This window comes from Cervus canadensis, chromosome 10 (assembly GCF_019320065.1).
Source record: "Cervus canadensis isolate Bull #8, Minnesota chromosome 10, ASM1932006v1, whole genome shotgun sequence".
NCBI lineage: Eukaryota > Metazoa > Chordata > Mammalia > Artiodactyla > Cervidae > Cervus > Cervus canadensis.
In genome coordinates, this window is record NC_057395.1 from 27,373,175 (window position 1) to 27,392,933 (window position 19,759).

Consider the following 19,759-nt stretch of genomic DNA (forward strand, 5'->3'; position numbering starts at 1 on the left):
TAAAAAATACCTAGTCTCATGAAGCTTCTATTTTATTAAGAAAAAAAAAAATCCTGCACTTCCCTCCTAGTACAGTGGAGAAGAATCCACCTGCCAATGCCAGGTACCCAGGTTCCATTCCTGGGAAGATCCCACGTGCCAGGGAACAACTAAGCTTATGTGCCTCAATTACTGAAGCCCATGTGCTCGGAGTCCGTGCTCCAAAACTAGAGAAGCCACCGCAACGAGAAGCCTACCTACCTTAACTAGACTGTAGCCCCCACTTGCCTCAACCAGAGAAACCTCAGGCACAGCAATGAAGACCCAGCACAGCCAAAAATTAACAACAACAAAAAAAACCCCAGCCCAATGAAGCTTCCATTTTTGACAATAAACACTAGTAATTGTGAATATATAGGTTAGAGTAAATAGTGAAAAACTCTCAGGAACAGAAATGAAGCAGGAGTTGGGGTATGAAATAAGAGGCAGAAAGGGTGCTGAAATTTTGGAGAAGGTGGTGAGGGAAAGCATGGCTGGGAAGCTGACTTGAATGAAAGACCTGATTGATGGTTTGGATAAATATAGACCTAGATAGAAAATATTTCTCCCGGATTTTCGAGACCATTTCTCCATTGTCTTTGGTTTCTGGGCTGCTGCTGAGAAAGCGAATGCCCTTCTAACTCCCGCTTCTTCCTTTGTGACTTTCCTCCCCACCCTCTGGGAACTTGTAGGAACCTCTGTTTTTCCCCTGCCATCTGGAATGTCTCAGTGCCAATTCTGAGTGTCTTTAGCATTTCACGAACCTTTTTTTTTGTTTGTTTTTTGGTCACGCCTTGCAGCATGCAGGATCTTAGTTCCTTGACCGGGAATCGAACCCATGCCCCTCTTTATCAGAAGCTCCGAGTCTTAACCACAGGACCACCTGGGAAGTCCCTCCCTCCTGAACCTGTTCAGTCTCCAACCTCATGTCTTCGGTTTGGGGAGACAAAAAAAAATTCTTATAATACCTTTGTGAAACTGCTCGGTTTTTTCTGACCTCCTTACCCAAGTCCCCATTATGAGGAATTGAGAGGCTCTGAGGTAATTCTCTCTTTTTTTATTGGTTCTCACCCTTTTCCCACTCCTTAGTCTATTTTGGTGCCCTTTTTGAGATTTCGTCAACTTTGTCTTCGCCCCTGAATTTGTCCTTTCTGTTCTCATGGTTCCCAGGGCTCTCTGTTGCTCTCCAAATGTTCCCCCTTTCTCAGACTGTCTCATTGCTTCTGAGTTTCTGGTTTCTGTTTGTTTCTAACATGAAAGAGGCTTTATGAAATGCCTGGTAATACTTGCTGGTCTGTTCATGTATAAGCGAAGCATGGTCGTACTCACTGGAAGCTCTTGTGTGTGGCCTGGGCTGCTTCATGATGGGGTGACCAGACAGAATCAGAATCTTACCTTGCTCAAAACTCTGTTGGTGTCCTCTCAGAGGACAGTCAGCTTTCCTCCAGGGCTTCCTCCAGTTTCCTGACAGAGATGTCAGCCCTTTGCCAGAACTCTGACAGAGGGGACCTCACACACCTTCCCCTATGTCTAGTGAGCCAGAATCCAGTCCACTGGCTCCTCCTCATTCAGGTTCTGCTGTGGATTTGTGGAGTTGCTTGGCTGAATGGGATGCAAAGGAGATGGGGAAACTTGTTGCTATTGTTGTAGACTCACAAAGTCATGTCCGATTCTTTGCAACCCCATGGACTATAGCCCGCCAGGCTCTTCTGTCCGTGGCATTTCCCAGGCAAGAATACTGGAGTGGGTTGCCATTTCCTTCTCCAGGGTATCTTCCTGACTCAGGGATTGAACCCGCATCTCTTGCATTGGCAGGAGGATTCTTTACCGCTGGGCCACCAGGGAAGCCGCCCAGGGAAAGCGTGCTGCACCATTAAAAAAATTCAGTCAGCCCTCATGCTTTCCAGGCACTCTGCATTCCTACCTTCAGGAGGATCTAGTGCCTCATTTCCTGAGCTTCTCCAGCCCTGCAATTACGCAGAGTTCTGCGCCTGAAGACCTAGGTGTCAGCTTTCTATGGTCTGCTATTGTTTCCTCTCTCACCCCCTTAATTCTTTGATTTATGCTTTTTTAATTCTTCATCGTCATCTGAATGGAATGTCAGAAGGAGATAGAAATAAATCAGTTGCATGAGCTGTTGTATTTAACCATAAGTCATAGTCTTTTTTCTTTTGAGTCTGTCCTGCCAACGACTGCTCCAGTGGTACTGGTAGAGGGCCTCGGGAGATTCTCACAGGAAGTGGGATTCAGATTCAGCATGGAGATCTTCCATCCCCCTCCTCAAGTCACCTGTCTTTGAATAACAAGTGACCCTAAACATAGTGACCAAGAACAACCACAGTTATGTATTTGCTTGTGATTCTGCCATTTGGGCAGGGTTTCCAGGGAGGGTCTTGTTTCTGTTCTGGCAGGGCTCTCCTGGGGCCAAGGGTTCCCCCCTCAATGTGGCACACCCACATAACTGGCCGGTGGTCCTGGCTGGAGAATGGTGCCTGGTGGGGGGCATCAGTCAGGGCTCCCACTTTTTTCTTCATGTGGCCTCCCAGCGTGGCTCAGTTAGAGTCCACAGAAGTTTGGTTCTGTAAGGATGCAGACAAGACAGACATGCTCAACAAGAAGACAAGCTCTCATGTGCAAGCATGTGCCGTTTTGCATCACACTTGCTAGCATCTCATTTACCAAAGTGAGTCCCGTGGCCAAGCCTAGACTCCAGGAAGAGGGGACTGCACTCCACAGGGGCACGATGGCTGGGAGGCATGGTTCACAGGAGCCACATGCCCCCTGGAACTCTAAGATGCTATCATCCTGTGCTTGTGTTGGTGCAACTGATATTTTTCCATTTTCTTTCTGACACATTAGGACACCAGACTCATGTAGATATTTTCTTTTGGTAGAAACATTCAATATGTAGTAAAGCCCCAGAAATATTGTAGCATTTCCACTTACAGCACATTTCTGGATGGACTGTAAAGACTTAATCTAGGGATTCCCCTGGTGGTCCAGTGGTTAAGACTTAACCTTTTGATGCAGGGGGTGTGGGTTTGATTCATGGTTCAGAAGCTAAGATCCCACATGCCTGGAGGACAAAAAACCAACACATAAAACAGAAGTAATATTGTAACAAATTCAATAAAGACTTTAAAATAGGTCCACTTCAAAACAAATCTTAAAAGAAAAAGACTTTATGTCACTTGCCTGTTGCTATCATGATTGTGTCCCTCATTAAAGACGTGGGGAAAAAAATTCACCCAATGGGGTCAGATTCCTAAATACACCTTTCAAGGGAATTAAATACTGTGTTTTGCTTTAGGCCACCAAGGGTTAGCTTCTTGTCCTTTGGTTTTTAAAATAGTTAAAAATGAGCCTCTGTAACACCTGCCTTAACTCTAAAGAATAAGGTATTTACATCATAACCAGAGAGTGCGCTTCTTGAAAATTCCAAGATTACGTCTCTTGTGACATGGTTTTTTTGCAAGCGCACCTGGAACATTCCTGCCTGCGGTAGGATGGAAGTGGCTTAGCTTGTGCTATGCGTCGTGTGAGTCTTGAGCTGTGACTGATAACTGTGTCCATCTTGTGTGCAGGAGTTCTTTATCTCCAGTACGGAGATGAAACCAAGCAGCTCAGGATGCCGAACGAAATTACAAGTGCAGACACGATCCGAGCTCTCTTCGTAAGTGCCTTCCCACAGCAGCTCACCATGAAAATGCTGGAGTCGCCCAGTGTCGCCATTTACATCAAAGATGAAAGCAGAAATGTCTATTACGAACTAAATGATGTCAGGTAAGCGGTGACGTCACATGTGTCCACCATCTTCCACCGACCATTGGTACCAAGTCCCCATCTCTCCGTGTCCCAGTGAAGACAGCACGGCTGTTGTCTTAATGAGCAGGTTTACCTTATCCAGGTGTGAATCCACTATCTGGTTTTCTAGAATTCATTGACAAAGTTTGGTTTACAGAGGTGAGAACAGACTTCTCCCACACAGATGTTTGCAGGTTACATCTGAAAAAAATGGAAAAGTTGAGCCAGTCCATTGTTTATTGTAAGAGTTAGGGAAGCGATGGCCCAGGAAGATCATATGAGTAGAAGGTTATACCTACAGGTGGAACTTAACCAACTCCTTTTCAAGGGCTCTCATTCTCATAGACGGAGCCTGTGGACATTTTAGGTAATGATCCCACTGGGCCATAATTTACATGAATGAGTTAGAATAAAAGCAGTGGGCGCAATGCTATTGTCCACAAGAAAGGAGACCAAGAAGCCTTCTCCTTTTCTTGTTTTTTAAATAGTTGGCCTTTGCTAAAGGATCCCACTTTCCATGTGAGCTTTCTCCAGGGCTCCTAGTATAATAGTGAAAAGTGAAAGTGTTAGTCTGTCCAGCTCTTTGTGACTCCATGGGCTCTGTCCATGGAAATTTCTAGGCAAGAACATTGGAATGGGTAGCCATTCTCTTCTCCAGGGGATCCTCCCAAACCCAGGGATCAAACCTGGGTCTCTTGCAGGGCAGGCAGATTCTTTACCATCTGAGCCACCAGGAAGTCCACTCCTGATACAATAAGATGTACTTTAAAAGGAGGCTAAAGGGATTCCTACTGTGGCCAGTGGCACAGAAAGGGAAGCACTTTATCAATGCCAATAATGTTGTGTCGTGAAAAGAAGGGACCATCTGAGCCCTTCTTGCCAAACAAGCCTGAGAAACAGGACTGAAATCAACCCAAATGAGCTGTTGCTAGTATAGCTGTTAAACATTTTAGAGCTGAGAAAAAGATTGAGTGATTCATCCAGCCCTTTCATTTGATGGGACCAGAAACTCAGATGCTTAAGAGTTAAGACTTATTCAAGATCATGCAGCCAGTTAATGTCTAAGCCCAGCCCCAAACCTGACTGTCCACATTCTTGATCAGAAATTGTTTATTCCCTCAGAATGTTCTCCTCTCAACTCATCTGGGCCCCAAGTTGGTTTCTCTGGGTCCCTTCCTTGTGGGGATAGCAGACTGTCCTGTTTCTTCATCATGGAATTAATAAGAACTACTTTTTAAAAATATGCCTCTAGTGCATATAAATTTCTAACAGTGATCAGAAATGACATATTTAGGCTTGTACAAAGGTGTATGAGTAATTTAGAGCTTTCAACGTTTGACACATGCCCCTAAGGTATAGGTGTTAGGTCTCTTGCCCAACCTTTCTGTTTTTTAAAATATGTTTAAATATTCATGAGTATCAGGAAATTCATGTTTGTTTTTTGACATAAATTATTGATCAAGCTGTCATCAAAAAATATCCTTAATGCACAAAGCATGAACTTAACCATGAAGTAATCACGCAATATTTAGAGAGTATATTTGCAGTATATACTCCAATATACTAAAGTTCTAATACTTTGCCCACCTGATATGAAGAACTGATCATTGGAAAAGACCCTGATGCTGGGAAAGATTGAAGGAGGGAGGAGAAGGGGATGACAGAGGGTGAGATGGCTGGATGGCATCACTGACTTGATGGACATGAGTTTGAGTAAGCTCTGGGAGTTGGTGATGGACAGGGAAGCCTGGCGTTCTGCAGTTCATGGGGTCACAGAGAGTCGGACATGACTGAGTGACTGAACTGAACTGATACTTGCAATAAGATAATCTCGTGTAGTTTATGTGCTGCTTTAAAACCATCTTCTTGAATTTTTGCAGTTCGAGAAATTGAGGGGAAGGGTAATAATAAGTACACATGAAACTACGCAAAGCCACTTTTGATTGTGGAGTTCAAGGCTGATGAAATTATTGTAAACAGTTGGATCCCACTGTCTTGCAGCTCATGCAAGAATTTTTATAGTACAAGTCATGATTTCCTAGACATGAGTTTCTTTCCCAAGCCTCAAAGTATGACTACTAAGACTTTCTTTGCACATTCTTTGGGGGTACTGTGATGTAGTCACAAAAAGAGAAATGGGAGGGAAGACAAAGAGGAAAAGATCCCCCAAAACTTCCAAACTGAAATGGTCCTTCTTAATGCAAATTCAGTTGATGAAACAAAGCAGCACTTGAAAGAAGTGATCGCATTAAATGTTAATAGTTTCAGTTTGTTTCTATCTGCAAAAGTGATGTTCTCGTTGATTCTTAGGCTGTGGTACTGATAGCCTGATTTTTAAAAAGTCTCATTGAAAATGTGTAAGGGGAACATCATTGGTTTATAAATTTGTCTATAATTTTACTTTTCAGAGTTTTGATTTACATATGAAAATGGATCTAAAAATATTTAAGTGGACCTAAAAATATTTAAATGTCTTTATTTGGTGATGAATATACTATTTAGGCAAGATGATAACATGTATGTTCTTTCAAAGAATTATTATTCTTTGCTTTTTTTGCATAAAATCCCTCAAGTATATTTTATTTGAATGGTAGAATAAACTTTCACCATCAGCATTAAATAGAACCTTGCCTGCTCCCTCTCCCAGCAAGGGAAAAAAAAAAATGTAGCCTGTAGATTTTACCTGAAGACACTGGCTTTAATATCCTAAACCCAGAGACAAATTTCATTCATGGCCAGTATTTTTGAAGTGAGGGTATATTTGTTAAACATTTGGAGCTTTCATCATGGTGTTGAGTTGTCCATATTTTCCTTGGGGAAATGCTACCGAGAGTTTAGGTTGAAATTCTGTGTTGTAAATGTTGCCATGGCAAACGCAAGCTGGGCCTTTTCTGTTGGTTCATCTTGGATGAACATGTTTCTAAATTAATCATAAACCAACCTCCTGTGTTTTAAATACCTTCAGAACCACATGAATTTTTTTTTTTTCTCATGGCTTAAGTAAGGTTTTCAGTTTCTTCACATCGTCACTTGGGAATTTGACCCCCCGTCCACAGGGTGAGTTCCTGCAATGAATCCCCACACCCTTTCCCTCTGCTAACTCTTCCCGTTCTAGTCACTGAGTCTCTTCTAGTAACAAGGGCCACACTCCTCCCCTTAAGCAGACTTCTAATGAGCTGCTTGAAATGTGGAGCGATGGTACAAGCTGGGGCTAGTCACCGCTTAAAAGCAAACACTGACAGATATTTGATGGAAGGAAGCAAGACTAGTCCAAGGATCCTCCAGTTCATTGAAAACAAAAACACAAGCCAATCATCCCAGTGATTGCGATTGGCCCACAATACGTGTGGCTGCACCTGGAGGAAAGGAATGTGTCTTCCTGCACCAGATTCCCTAGGCTCACCGTGCCAGCCCTGGCAGGCATCGCAGTGTAGACGGGGCTGAACATGCCCGGGGGGGCCTCTTCTGCTGATGAAAACTGAAGATGGAGGGCGAAGGACGTTGTAGATATTCATAAGCTCTTAAATAATTTTAAGGTAGGTTGTTAGTGAAATGTGGTTCTGTCCTTTGCTGCAGTCTGATTGACTCTAGAGTTTCTAAGTGTTGGATTCCAAGGGAGAGACAAACCAGCGGAAGAATTTACCCACTGCTTTTTCTGGAATCCAACTTGTATGAGGAACAATATCTTTTAAAAATCCATTATGGAAGGGGAAAAAAATCATAAAGATACTAGTTTTGATCTTTATGGTACTTTTTTTCTGGACTGCAAATACCTTTTTCTTTCCCTGGCTATAGGTGTTCGGAGGAAAAAAGCATTTTTCGTTTGCATCCATTCATGAGATAAGCAGAAAACCAGGTGTCTGGGCAAAGTAAACAATTAAATATTTAAATATTAACCAAATCCCTTTGAACAGATTGTAAATATGGGAACTTTATTGTTTCATGAAGTGTTAGCTTTCCTTGCTCTGAATCTTGAAAGAAGGTTTATGCTACCCGATATTTATGGGTGGAGAGCTACGGAGAAAGAGTAATACTTTCCTGAGGAATAGGGGGAAAAAAAGGAAAGAAAAGCTGAAGTCATTTTTTTCCTTTGCCTTATTTATCTTTGCCTATTTTTACGGTAAAAGAACTTTTTGTCTGGTTGATTGCACACAGTGGCTGGACTGTCGGAAGATATCTTTTACCTGATTCTTATGAGTAGAGGAGAAGGAAATGGCCACAATAAGGCTCCTTTCATCTGCCATAGTTATTGATGTTTTTGATTCCAGGAACATTCAGGACAGATCCCTTCTCAAAGTGTACAACAAGGATCCTGCCCACGCATTCAACCACACACCGAAAACTGTGAACGGAGACATGAGGGTGAGTGTTCCTGTTCTGTTTTTACTTTAATTCTATGGGTCGAACTATCATCCCTCCTCTGGCATGTGGTCCTGGTGTGATCACACTGAAACACCAGATATGGGGGGTTCTTAACTGCTCTTCTTGTCTAATGGCATTGTTTCTTGGTAGAGAAGTCAGATTCCCTCATTATTTGGAGTAAGAGGGTTGAGATGTGGCTTGACACATCCTATTTCATCTCTAAGCATGGAATTTAGTTATGTCCTCACTCCAAAGGGGTCCTGAAGATCTGTACGTGAAAGGTAATAGATTATCTTACTCGGAGGATCTCTTGCTATTTTTTCCCTCCATTTAAAGCAAAACTGCCATACCAATGACAGCAAAACCTGTGCACAACTGCATGTAGAATCTATTAATATCTTTCTATCAGCTATTCCAAGTCCCAGAATTCTAATTATTGAATAAATTCTTCACTTTCTAATTCAGGACTGTTTGCTGTTACAACTGCAAATAGTGTTAAATATTATCAAATGTCACCTGCATGGTGTTAAGGGCAAAGTACAAAAATCTGCATGTTTTGTGAGCTAAAATTCTCTAGATTTAGAGCATCGTAGAAGATTATCCAAATATTCAGAGCATACAGGCATGTTTTGAAGAATAAAGCACAGGGAACCTGAAAAGGCAGATTGTAAAATCGCACTAATGCAAGTCCATTTGAATGGGATTGCATTTCTAACAATAATGCTAATGCTACCTTCCTCTGCAGTAAAAATGAGCAGGAAAAAAAGATTCGCTTCTCCAGATGCACCTCCACCTCCCCACCCCATCCCCCACCCCCAAATTTAGAACATGCCTTGACATTTTCTATCATCCTTTCTAAGGATTAGCACTGGATGCTGGAGTTTAACTAGAAAAAAAAAAACTAATGATTAGGTTTTACTGCCAAAGAAACCCAGGCACTGCCTGTCCTAGAACTGCAGGAGGGTTCTTGAAGGACTCTGCTTCCTGACAGTGAGTATTAGTTGTGTTTTGCTGGTGTACCAAATTATTACATATTCACTGGCTTAAAATGACACAGATTTACTGTCTTACAGTTCTAGAAGTCAGAAGTCCCACATAACTTCAGTGAACTGATAAAATTAAGGGATCATTGGTATTCCTTTCCAGAAACTCCCGTTTTTCCCAGCTCCTGGAGGCCACTCCCATTCCTTGGCTTGCAGCCTTCTCCCTCCATCTTTAAACACATGCAAGTAGCATCTTTCTGACATGGCTTCCCTCATCACACCTCCAACCCTCTCTCTTCCACTGTTAGGGACACTTGTGATTACATTGGGTCCAGTTCTCCAGAATAATCTCCTTATGTTAGGCTCAGCTGATTGGGCACCTTCATCCCCTTTCCCGTGTAGTCACAGGTTCTGGAGACTTGGATGGAGACGTCTTTGTTCTGCTCACCACACAGGATCTGTAAGTTGAGGACCAAGAGGTCAGGAGGTGCAATAGAGAGTGCTGGGAGAAATCTCCATGTGGCTCTGGACTGCAAGCTGAGTGATGACGTTGTAGGATCGGAGCCTACACACTTTTGGAGAAAGAGTCCTCTTGTTCTCCACGGCTGCTTTTTTTATGTCAGAAATGACATGTGATTTGAAGGGGAGGCTGAGCTGCTACTGCAGAAAAGCTTGGATTTGGAACTTTATTTTTAGTCAGTTACACTTTCCATGTAAACCAGCTCCATGTGAAGACAGATGGAGTCATGCTCATCACGAAGTATGAGCCGAATACGATGCTTCTCTTTGCTTTTCATGACCTCATTCATCTCTTGCTAAAGCAACATTCTTAAGAGTCTTTGCTCCTTGGAGATCCTTATTTTTTGATATGTCTAGCCTTCAGACTAGGGTTTCATAGTGTTCGAAGTTGTGTTTTTGTTACACGGAGCCCACACAGGGGCCCTAGAATTACCTCTGAAAGTCTTGTTTATGGCTGGGAAGGACACCTGTTTTTAACTCTTAAGCAGATGTGGAACCTCCATAAGGACCAGCAGTAAAGCACGGAGAAAATCAAATATTAACCATCTGGACAGAGCCTGCTAGGATTCAGAACTTTGACTCTGGGTTTCAGTGGTGTTTCTCTATTTTTACTTTTAGACGAGACCCTTGTGGTCACTTTCTAAGTTGCCCACAGCCTACTTTAGACAGTGCTGTTCTCTGGGAGAGAGTCAAACTGTTCTCCCCAGAGGAGAAGAAACAAATGTTCACCATCCAACCCACAGAAAAAGCGTTCAGGTTTCAGTGAAGACAACTTAGAAATGAGACAGAGAGCGTAGTTTTAAAACCAACTCGGCAAAGAAGGGGTGGACACAGTTCAGCAAGCTGGTTCTCATCCAGTGGACTCAAAAAAATTCTGTACAGAAAAATTTTCAGTTTTCTCTGTTGTGTCAAAATGGATTTTTTAAAATGTATAGTCTCATGGAATAATTATCTGATTGGCAAATATAACAATATTCTTTCGTTTGTCAGTATCATAATTTGGTGAGTCATAAACTGGTATTAATGAAAAACCATTTTTAAAAATTAACACTTAAAAAAATTCTTATATTTCTGGAGTAAACCACACTTGATCACACACACAAAACAAAACCTAACTTGGTGTCATGTCTGCAGTTTGCAACTTGGCCCCTATTCATGAATTCCAGGAGCTAAAACACCTGGAATCCCTTTAGCCTCACCTTTTGGCTCTGGGGGTTGGAATTCTTAATCCTTCCTGACGAAGCTGGATGCCTTGCCATCAAAGGGAAGGAAGCTTTGTTGAGCTCTGCTAGGAACACAGCTGCATGAGCCCACTGCTCGTGGTAAAGAAGAGAAATCCAGAACAGAGCAAGGATCCACGGCTCTAGCCTAAGCCGAGGGGAGGAATTCGGTGACAACTGCTCACCTGAGTCAGTTAATGCAGTCCCGCACCTGAGGTGGTTGGTCCATCCGCCAGTCTCCCAGCAACCTGAGCTAGTCCTCAGCTTCCCACTTGTTACCAGTATGCATGCGTGACTCAGAAAACATTGGTGGGACCAAGGTCATGCACCTCAGAGCGTATGTGGAATAGATGCTTAGTGGGAAAGACGTGTGCTGTATTTTTCATTGAGCATCTAGCCGAGCATGTTTAAAATTGACTTATCTTTTTAATTGAGGGATAGTTGACATACAATATTGTGTGAATTTCAGGTGTACAGAAAGTGATTCAGTTATTCTTTCAGGTTATATTCCATTGTAGGCTATCATAAGATACTGAATATGGGGCTTCCCTGGTGGCTTAGACGGTAAAGAGCCTGCCTGCAATGTGGGAGACCTGGGTTTGATCCCTGGGTCGGGAAGATCCCCTGGAGAAGGAAATGGCAACCCACTTCAGTATTCTTGCCTGGAAAAATCCCATGGACGGAGGAGTCTGATGGACTATAGTCCATGGGTCACAAAAGAGTTGGACATGACTGAGCAACTAACAACAAAAATCTCATTATACATAAAAAAAAAAGATATTGAATATAGTTCTCTGTGCTACACAGCATAAATCCTTATTGAATATCTATTTTATGTATAATAGTTTGTATCTGTTAATCCCATACTCCTAATTTGTCCCTCTCTCTCTCTCCCCTTGGTAACCATACGTTTTTTGTTTTTCCTATGCCTGTGGTCTGTTTCTGTTTTGTATATAGATTCACTTGTGCTATTTTTAGATTCCACATATCAGTAATATCTCATAATATTTGTCTTTCTCTTGACTTCACTAAGTATAATATTCTCTAGGTCCATCCATGTTGAAATGGATGAAATGAGAGTATTTCATTCTTTCCATGGATGAGTAGTATTTCATGATGTGTGTGTGTATATATACACATAAATATATATACACACACACATACACGCTTATATATGCTGTGTGCTGAGTCACTTCAGTCATGTCCAACTCTTTGCGACCCAATGGACCACAGCCTGCCAGGCTCCTCGGTCCTTGGGATTCTCCAGGCTACAATACTGGAGTGGATTGCTATGCCCTCCTCCAGGGGATCTTCCCAACCCAGGCGTCGAACCCACATCTCTTACATCTCCTGCATTGGCAGGTGGGTTTTTTACCACTAACGCCACCTGAAAACCCCTTCATCTTCTTAAGCCAGCCATGTATTAATGGGCACTTAGGTTGCAAACACCCTCTTCCAACAACACAAGAGAGGACTCTACACATGGACATCACTAGATGGTCAATACCGAAATCAGATTAATGATATTCTTTGCAGCCTCAGATGGAGAAGCTCTATACAGTCAGCAAAAACAAGACTAGGAGCTGACTGTGACTCAGATCATGAACTCCTTATTGCCAAATTCAGACTTAAATTGAAGAAAGTAGGGAAAACCACTAGACCATTCAGGTATGACCTAAATCAAATCCCTTATGATTATACAGTGGAAGTGAGAAATAGATTCAAGGGATTAGATCTGATAGACAGAGTGCCTGAAGAACTATGGATGGAGGTTCATGACATTGTACAGGAGGCAGTGATGAAGACCTTCCCCAAGAAAAATAAATGCAAAAAGGCAAAATGGTTGTCTGACGAGACCTTACAAATAGCTGAGAAAAGAAGAGAAGCTAAAGGTAAAGGAGAAAAGGAAAGATATACCCATTTGAATGCAGAGTTCCAAAGAATAGCGAGGAGAGATAAGAAGGACTTCCTCAGCTATCAATGCAAAGAAATAGAGGAAAACAATGGAATGGGAAAGACTAGCGATCTCTTCAAGAAAATTAGAGATACCAAGGGAACATTTCATGGAAAGATGAGCACAATAAAGGACAGAAATGATATAGACCTAACAGAAGCAGAAGATATTAAAACGGGGTGGCAAGAATATATAGAGAAGCTATACAAAAAAAGATCTTAATGACCCAGATAACCACAATGGTGTGATCACTCACCTAGAGCCAGACATCCTGGAGTGTGAAGTCAAGTGGGCCTTAGGAAGCATCACTACGAACAAAGCTAGTGGAGGTGATGGAATTCCAGTTGAGCTATTTCAAATCCTAAAAGATGATGCTGTGAAAGTGCTGCATTCAATATGCCAGCAAATCTGGAAAACTCAGCAGTGGCCACAGGACTGGAAAAGGTCAGTTTTCATTCCAATCCCAAAGAAAGGCAATCCCAAAGAATGCTCAAACTACTGCACAATTGCACTAATCTCACACGCTAGTAAAGTAATGCTCAAAATTCTCCAAGCCATGCTTCAACAGTACATGAACCGAGAACTTCCAGATGTCCAAGCTGGATTTAGAAAAGGCAGAGGATCCAGAGATCAAATTGCCAACATCCGCTGGATCATTGAAACAGCAAGAGAGTTCCAGAAAAACATCTACTTTTACTTTACTGACTATGCCAAAGTCTTTGACTGTGTGGATCACAACAAACTGGAAAATTCTTCAAGAGATGGGAATACCAGACCACCTGACCTGCCTCCTGAGAAATCTGTATTCAGGTCAGGAAGCAACAGTGAGAACTGGACATGGAACAACAGACTGGTTCCAAATCAGGAAAGGAGTACGTCAAGGCTGTATATTGTCACCCTGCTTATTTAACTTCTATGCAGAGTACATCATGAGAAATGTTGGACTGGATGAAGTACAAGCTGGAATCAAGATTGCCGGGAGAAATATCAATAACCTCAGATATACAGATGACACCACCCTTATGGCAGAAAGCGAAGAACTTAAGAGCCTCTTGATGAAACTGAAAGAGGAGAGTGAAAAAGTTGGCTTAAAACTCAACATTCAGAAAACTAAGATCATGGCATCTGGTCCCATCGCTTCATGGCAGATAGATGGGGAAACAATGGAAACAGTGAGAGGCTTTATTTTTTTGGGCTCCAAAATCACTGCAGATGGTGATTGCAGCCATGAAATTAAAAGATGCTTGCTCCTTGAAAGAAAAGCTATGACCAATCTAGACATAATATTAAAAAGCAGAGACATTACTTTGCCAAAAAACGTCCGTCTAGTCAAAGCTGTGGTTTTTTTCAGTAGTCATGTATGGATGTGAGAGTTGGACTATAAAGAAAACTGAGCATCGAAGAATTGATGCTTTTGAATTGTGTTGTTGGAGAAGAATCTTGAGAGTCCCTTGGACTGCAAGGAGATCCAGCTAGTCCATCCTAAAGGAAATCAGTCCTGAATATTCATTGGAAGGACTGATACTGAAGCTGAAACTCCAATACTTTGGCCACCTGATACAAAGAATCAACTCGTTGGAAAAGACCCTGATGCTGGGAAAGATTGAAGGTGGGAGGAGAAGGGAACGACAGAGGATGAGATGGTTGGATGGCATCACCGATTCAACGGACATGAGTTTGAGTAGGCTCTGGGAGGTGGTGATGGACAGGGAGGCCTGGCGTGCTACAATCCATGAGGTTGCAAAGTTTCAGACACAACAGCAACTGAACTGAACTGAATTAGGTTGCTTCCATGTCTTGGCTATTGTAAATAGTGCTGCTGTGAACAATGGGATGCATGTATCTTTTCAATTTAGAGTTTTCTTTTCTTCCAGAACTGAGCATTTTTGAAGCTAATCTACCCAGGGAGACTTGTGGTTCTCTGCTCGAACTGAGCATCTCCTGATTCTTTACATGTGGGTGCAAATCACCCTGCTCTAAATGAATTGCCTGGCTTTTGTTTCATCACTTTAGATAGTAGCTTTGATAATTCAGTTCCCAAGGGTCTGAGCTCATCACATGGAATGGGCCCTTTTGCTAAAATTATATATGTACTCACGAGTTTGTAATTCACACATGTACAACTCAGAAGATGAGATATTCCATTCCATGACTCTCAGAGGGAACCAGGGACTTCCCATTCACTGAACCTAGTGGGGTTTTTTTTGCAGTTTTCGGGCTTTTCCACTTTCTTCTTATTCGTGTATGTATTGGCTGTATTGGGTCTTAGTTGCGGCGTGTGGGATCTAGTTCCCTGACCAGGGTTCTAACCCCGGCCCCCTGAGTTGGGTGTGAGGAGTCCTAGCCACTGGACTACAGGGAAGTCCCTTTTCCACCTTCATGTGTGCTTTGAGATTACTTCCCGAGGTTCTTTGCTGCGATCAGTCAGTTCTCTGCTTTCTCTATGTCTTCAATTTTTACTTGCATGTTGGACAGTTTCCACATTTGCATAGAGAACACATCCCCCAGTATTGGCTCTGCATCTTAAATAACATTTCAAATGCCGAAATCAGTCACTGCCCCCAGACCTCTTCTGTCTGAGCCCTGCATTTGACAGTGATGGGCAGTCTCCTTAGAAACCTTGGTTTCCATTACACTGCCATCTCTGAATCCCTTGCATGCATGCAGACACACCCCAGCCTCCTTCACTAACTCTTCTTTTTTCTCTTGTCCTCTACATGGTCTGCAGGGCCTTTAGCCAGGCTTTACGAGTGTGTGTGTGTGTGTGTGTGTGTGTGTTTTAATTGCTCTTTTTCTTTCATCTGTACCTTTCCACTTGTCATTTTTGTGTTACTACTGATTTAACCAATAGGTCAGTGTAGATGACCCTTGAAACTCTATCCCTAGCTCTGCCATTTCTCTAGAGTGTAAGACCAATGTTCAGCTCCCAAGCAGTTGTCTTCATATGGATATTCTTCCAATGTTTTCTAGTGTATCCTGTCAAAGAAGAAAACATAAATCCTGATCTTTCTTTCCACCACAAACCTTTTTCTGCTTGTTTTCCTGTGTGTGTGAATGAAGCCATGACTGCTGATGGTGTGTCTATGAGTGCGGTGCCTGTGTATTTAAATGAGAGGGAGAGAAAAGATTTTAAAAGTTGAGTTATCAGTGACCCAACTTCTGTTTTTCAAATCATCCCACCAGTCCTCAGAACCCATCCATCTCACTCTGCAGGGCCTCTTACACACCACCCTGCTTCCCTGGCCCGCATCGTGACTCTCACAGTAGCTAATGTTTTTGTGCCTTTGACGAAGCATGTTCATGGATAATTTCATTTAAATCCTCAAGACACCATTTTGAGGCAGGTATTGGTACAAGCCCTTGTATTTATAGCTCAGAAAACAGTTCTTAAGTCTGTTGAAGACGTCTGCCCCAGGCCGCACAGCGAGAGAGTGCAGAGTTGAGATCTGAATCCGGGCAGCTTGGCTGCAGACCCCAGGCTCTTAGCAGCGCTGCTGTGATGCTGTAGTGACAGCATGCTCTATTTTTCTCTCAGTTGGTAATGCAACAGCTTTTAGCCAGTCTCCCCAACTCTTACTCCAACCTAGCAGCTATTTCCCAAGTCACCTCCCGACTTCCCATTGTGCAAAAGACTAGCACAGGCTGGGATTTCCTTGGCAGTCTGGTGGTTGCAACTCCATACCTACATTGCAGGAGTCACAGTTTCGATCCCTGGTCAGGGAACTAAGACCCTACAAGCGGCATGGCACAGCCAAAAAAAAAGGGGGGGGGGATATCAGAGGCTGATCATCGTATCACCTCCGTCCCAACTGAGCCACCTCAGTTCCACCGAGTCTCTGCAATGCGCTCTCCCTCCCTCCATGATGTCTTGCGAAATCCATCCACCCACCATACTACAGGACAATAGCTCAGTTCCGTTGACAAGTGTGATAAAAGGGTGGGCGGAGACACTCTTCCACTCTTCCAGGTCTCTTCTGTCCGCTAACAACCCAAAAGCCATGTGTGCACCACGTTTGGATCCTGACTGGGACAAACCAAATGTAAAACACATCTTTGAAACTGTTTGGGAAGTTTGAACATGTGTTAGGAATCAGATGATATTAACGGATAACCGGTAATTCTGTTGGGTATAATAATGACTCGGTGGTTATGTTTTTAAAAACGAGACCCACTGAAGTATTTTACAGGCTAAAATGGTACAGCTGCTGGGGTTTGCTTTAAAATGCTCTGGCAAAACAAACCCCAAAAGTGGAAATTGATGAAACAAAATTGGTAAAATGTTGAAAAATGTCAGAGCTGGATGCTGTGAGTTCATTATGTTATTTTCTCTACTTATTTTTATGGTTGGTGGAAATATCCATAATAAAATGCTAAAAACAAAACTTGCTTTTAGAGGATGAATAAAAGACTGCCTACTCTGTGAAGCCTTCTCTGTCAGATTTAATATTTCCTTTTAGGGGGGCATGTTATACATTCTCCTGGTGTTTTAGTCATTTAGACGCTTGTGCATCGCATCCCATCCCATAAGAATATAAGTTCTCCAGAGGCACACGCCCGTTCATGTTGCTTTTGTAGGCCTCCGAAAGCCAGTCTTAGTGTCTCATCCGTGGCAAGTGTAAACGCTTGTTAAGCCGATGTGTTGAGTGCCATAATGATGGTGCTACAAACGGTGTATTATTCATCTTCCGTCATTAATGAGAATCCACTGTATAAATATCTCTCTGTTCTCGTCACCAGAAATAGTTGTGCTTCTCCTGGTTTATTTTTATCATATGGACACTTTGAATCTTGTAAGTGATCATTTTCCCTCTGTGTTGCTACTCTAAGGCTTAGAATTAAATTTGTGGCCCACCCACAGCCAGCGTACAGGCATTCACGGCGTGTGTGTTGGTTGGTGTGTGCTGGCTTTGTGCCTGGCCTCTATTTTTAATTTTCCAGCTTTCATCTTCTTTCTGTCATACATTCCAATTTGACTTTTGGGGAGGGGAGCAAAATTGTAGTGATTTGAGTAGACTCTTAATTTCCTTGTGAAATCAGTCATGGTATATAAGTAGTATTCATTCTGTTCCATTGTGTTTCTCAATATGAGACCATTCTGCATCCACATAGAAGGCAATGTATTAAATACTTTACATGTTATTTAAATGAGTCAACAACTCTTCACACTGACTCAGTTTTTATAGATGATAGAATTAAGGCCAGTGACGTCTTTCCCAGGCCCAAACAGCTGGTATATGTCAAACATAGGATTTCAACCCGGTTATGACTCTACTTAGCCCACAGCCTCCCTTCCTTGACATTTCCCTTCAGGTTTTGCAAGTTTTGAAATGATGCTCTTAACAAGATTTTAAAACACGTGAAATATCTTTTTAAAATATTTGTTTCACTTCTTGATTCTCTTGTGTGTGTATATTATGCATCTGTTTCCTGGCCTCCTTTTATAGTGAACATGCTCCCTTCTGTTCTTGTCTGACTGGGCTAAAAGGGTATCCCACCTGGAAAAAAGAAGGGAATTCCCTGGCAGTCCAGTAATTGGGACTCCACACTACCATTGCAGTGGGCATGGGTTCGATCCTTGGTTGGGGAACTAAGATTCCACTTACCATTCGGCATGGCCAAACAAAAGAAAAGAAAGAAAGAAAAAATACATGTATTATTTAGTATGTTTGTGTGAAGTTGGCCTGCCACAGAGTTCAGGCCCTTTTTTCTACAGGGCAGTGCTCTGGTTGAAAAGAAGGGCTTGGGATTTGGGCTAAGACAAGAAAACCCCTTAGAAACGGAAGTTTAGGAAACCACCCCTAGCTAATTTTCTTTCATTCTCTCATTCTTTCATTGACCCAGCTGCCCTATGTTCCCTTCACTCACATAATGGCAGTGGTAACTAAGACTCACGTTGTGCCAGGTACCGTGCGAAGTATTGTGCTCATAATCACTCTCATTTGTTCAGAACAACCCCATGTGAGAGGAATTCTTATGACCCCCCTGTTTCAGATGTGGATCAGAGAGGTCAGGAAACCTTCTCAAAGCCACACAGCACATCAGAGATGGAGCTAGTTTCAGAGGCAGACAGACCAGCTCCAAAACTGGCCTCCTCATCCCTCCAGTGGTCCCTACTGTCCTTCCCCACACTACTGTCTTCATCATCAGGACCCATGTGCTACTCATTTTTTTAATTATATAAGTTTCAGGTGTGTGGTATCTATATACAAACTCCAGAGTGGTCACCATCACACATCTAGTCTCCATCCATTATCCTACAGTTGACCTCTTCATTCATTCCACCCTCCCCCCAACCCACTTTCCCTCTGGTAACCATCAATCTCTTTTCTATATCTGTGGCTTTGTTTTTTGTTTTCTTTGTTCATTAACTTTGGTGTTTTTGTTTGTTTAGATTCCACATATGAGTAAGGTCATATGGTATTTGTCTTTCTCTGACTTATTTTAGTTAGTGTAATACCCTCCTAGTCCATACACATTGTTGCGTGTGGCAGGGTTTCATTCTTTTTTATGGCTGAGTAGTATTCCATTGTGTGTATACATGTATATGCATGTATATATTTCACATCTTCATCCATTCATCCACTGATGGACACTTTGGTTGTTCCCATATATTGGCTATTGTAAATAATGTTGCAGTGAATATGAGGGTACAAATATCTTTTCAATTAGTATTCTTGTGTTCTTCAGATAAATATCCATAAGTGGAATAGCTGGGTCGTATGGTAGTTCTGTTATTTTAGGAATCTCCATACTGTTTTCCATACTGACTACACCAATTTACAGTCTCACCAACAGTGTGAAAGGATTCTCCTTTCTCTGCCGTCCATCTTTGAAGACCTAACTCGACAGCTACTATCTTCATCATGCCTTTCCTGACTCCTTTCTTATCCAAGCCTCAC

The 19,759-nt window shown here is 42.4% G+C and overlaps 1 protein-coding gene across 3 annotated transcripts in view; it reads left to right on the forward strand.

The window, feature by feature from the left end:
* KIAA1217 (KIAA1217 ortholog) overlaps window positions 1-19,759 on the forward strand; it is a 361,116-nt gene that overhangs the window by 226,217 nt on the left and 115,140 nt on the right. For all 3 annotated transcript variants that reach the window (XM_043478953.1, XM_043478954.1, XM_043478955.1), the window contains exons 4-5: window positions 3,603-3,801; window positions 8,091-8,184. In XM_043478953.1, coding sequence (XP_043334888.1) covers window positions 3,603-3,801; window positions 8,091-8,184 — 293 coding nt within the window. The remainder of the gene's footprint in view (window positions 1-3,602; window positions 3,802-8,090; window positions 8,185-19,759) is intronic.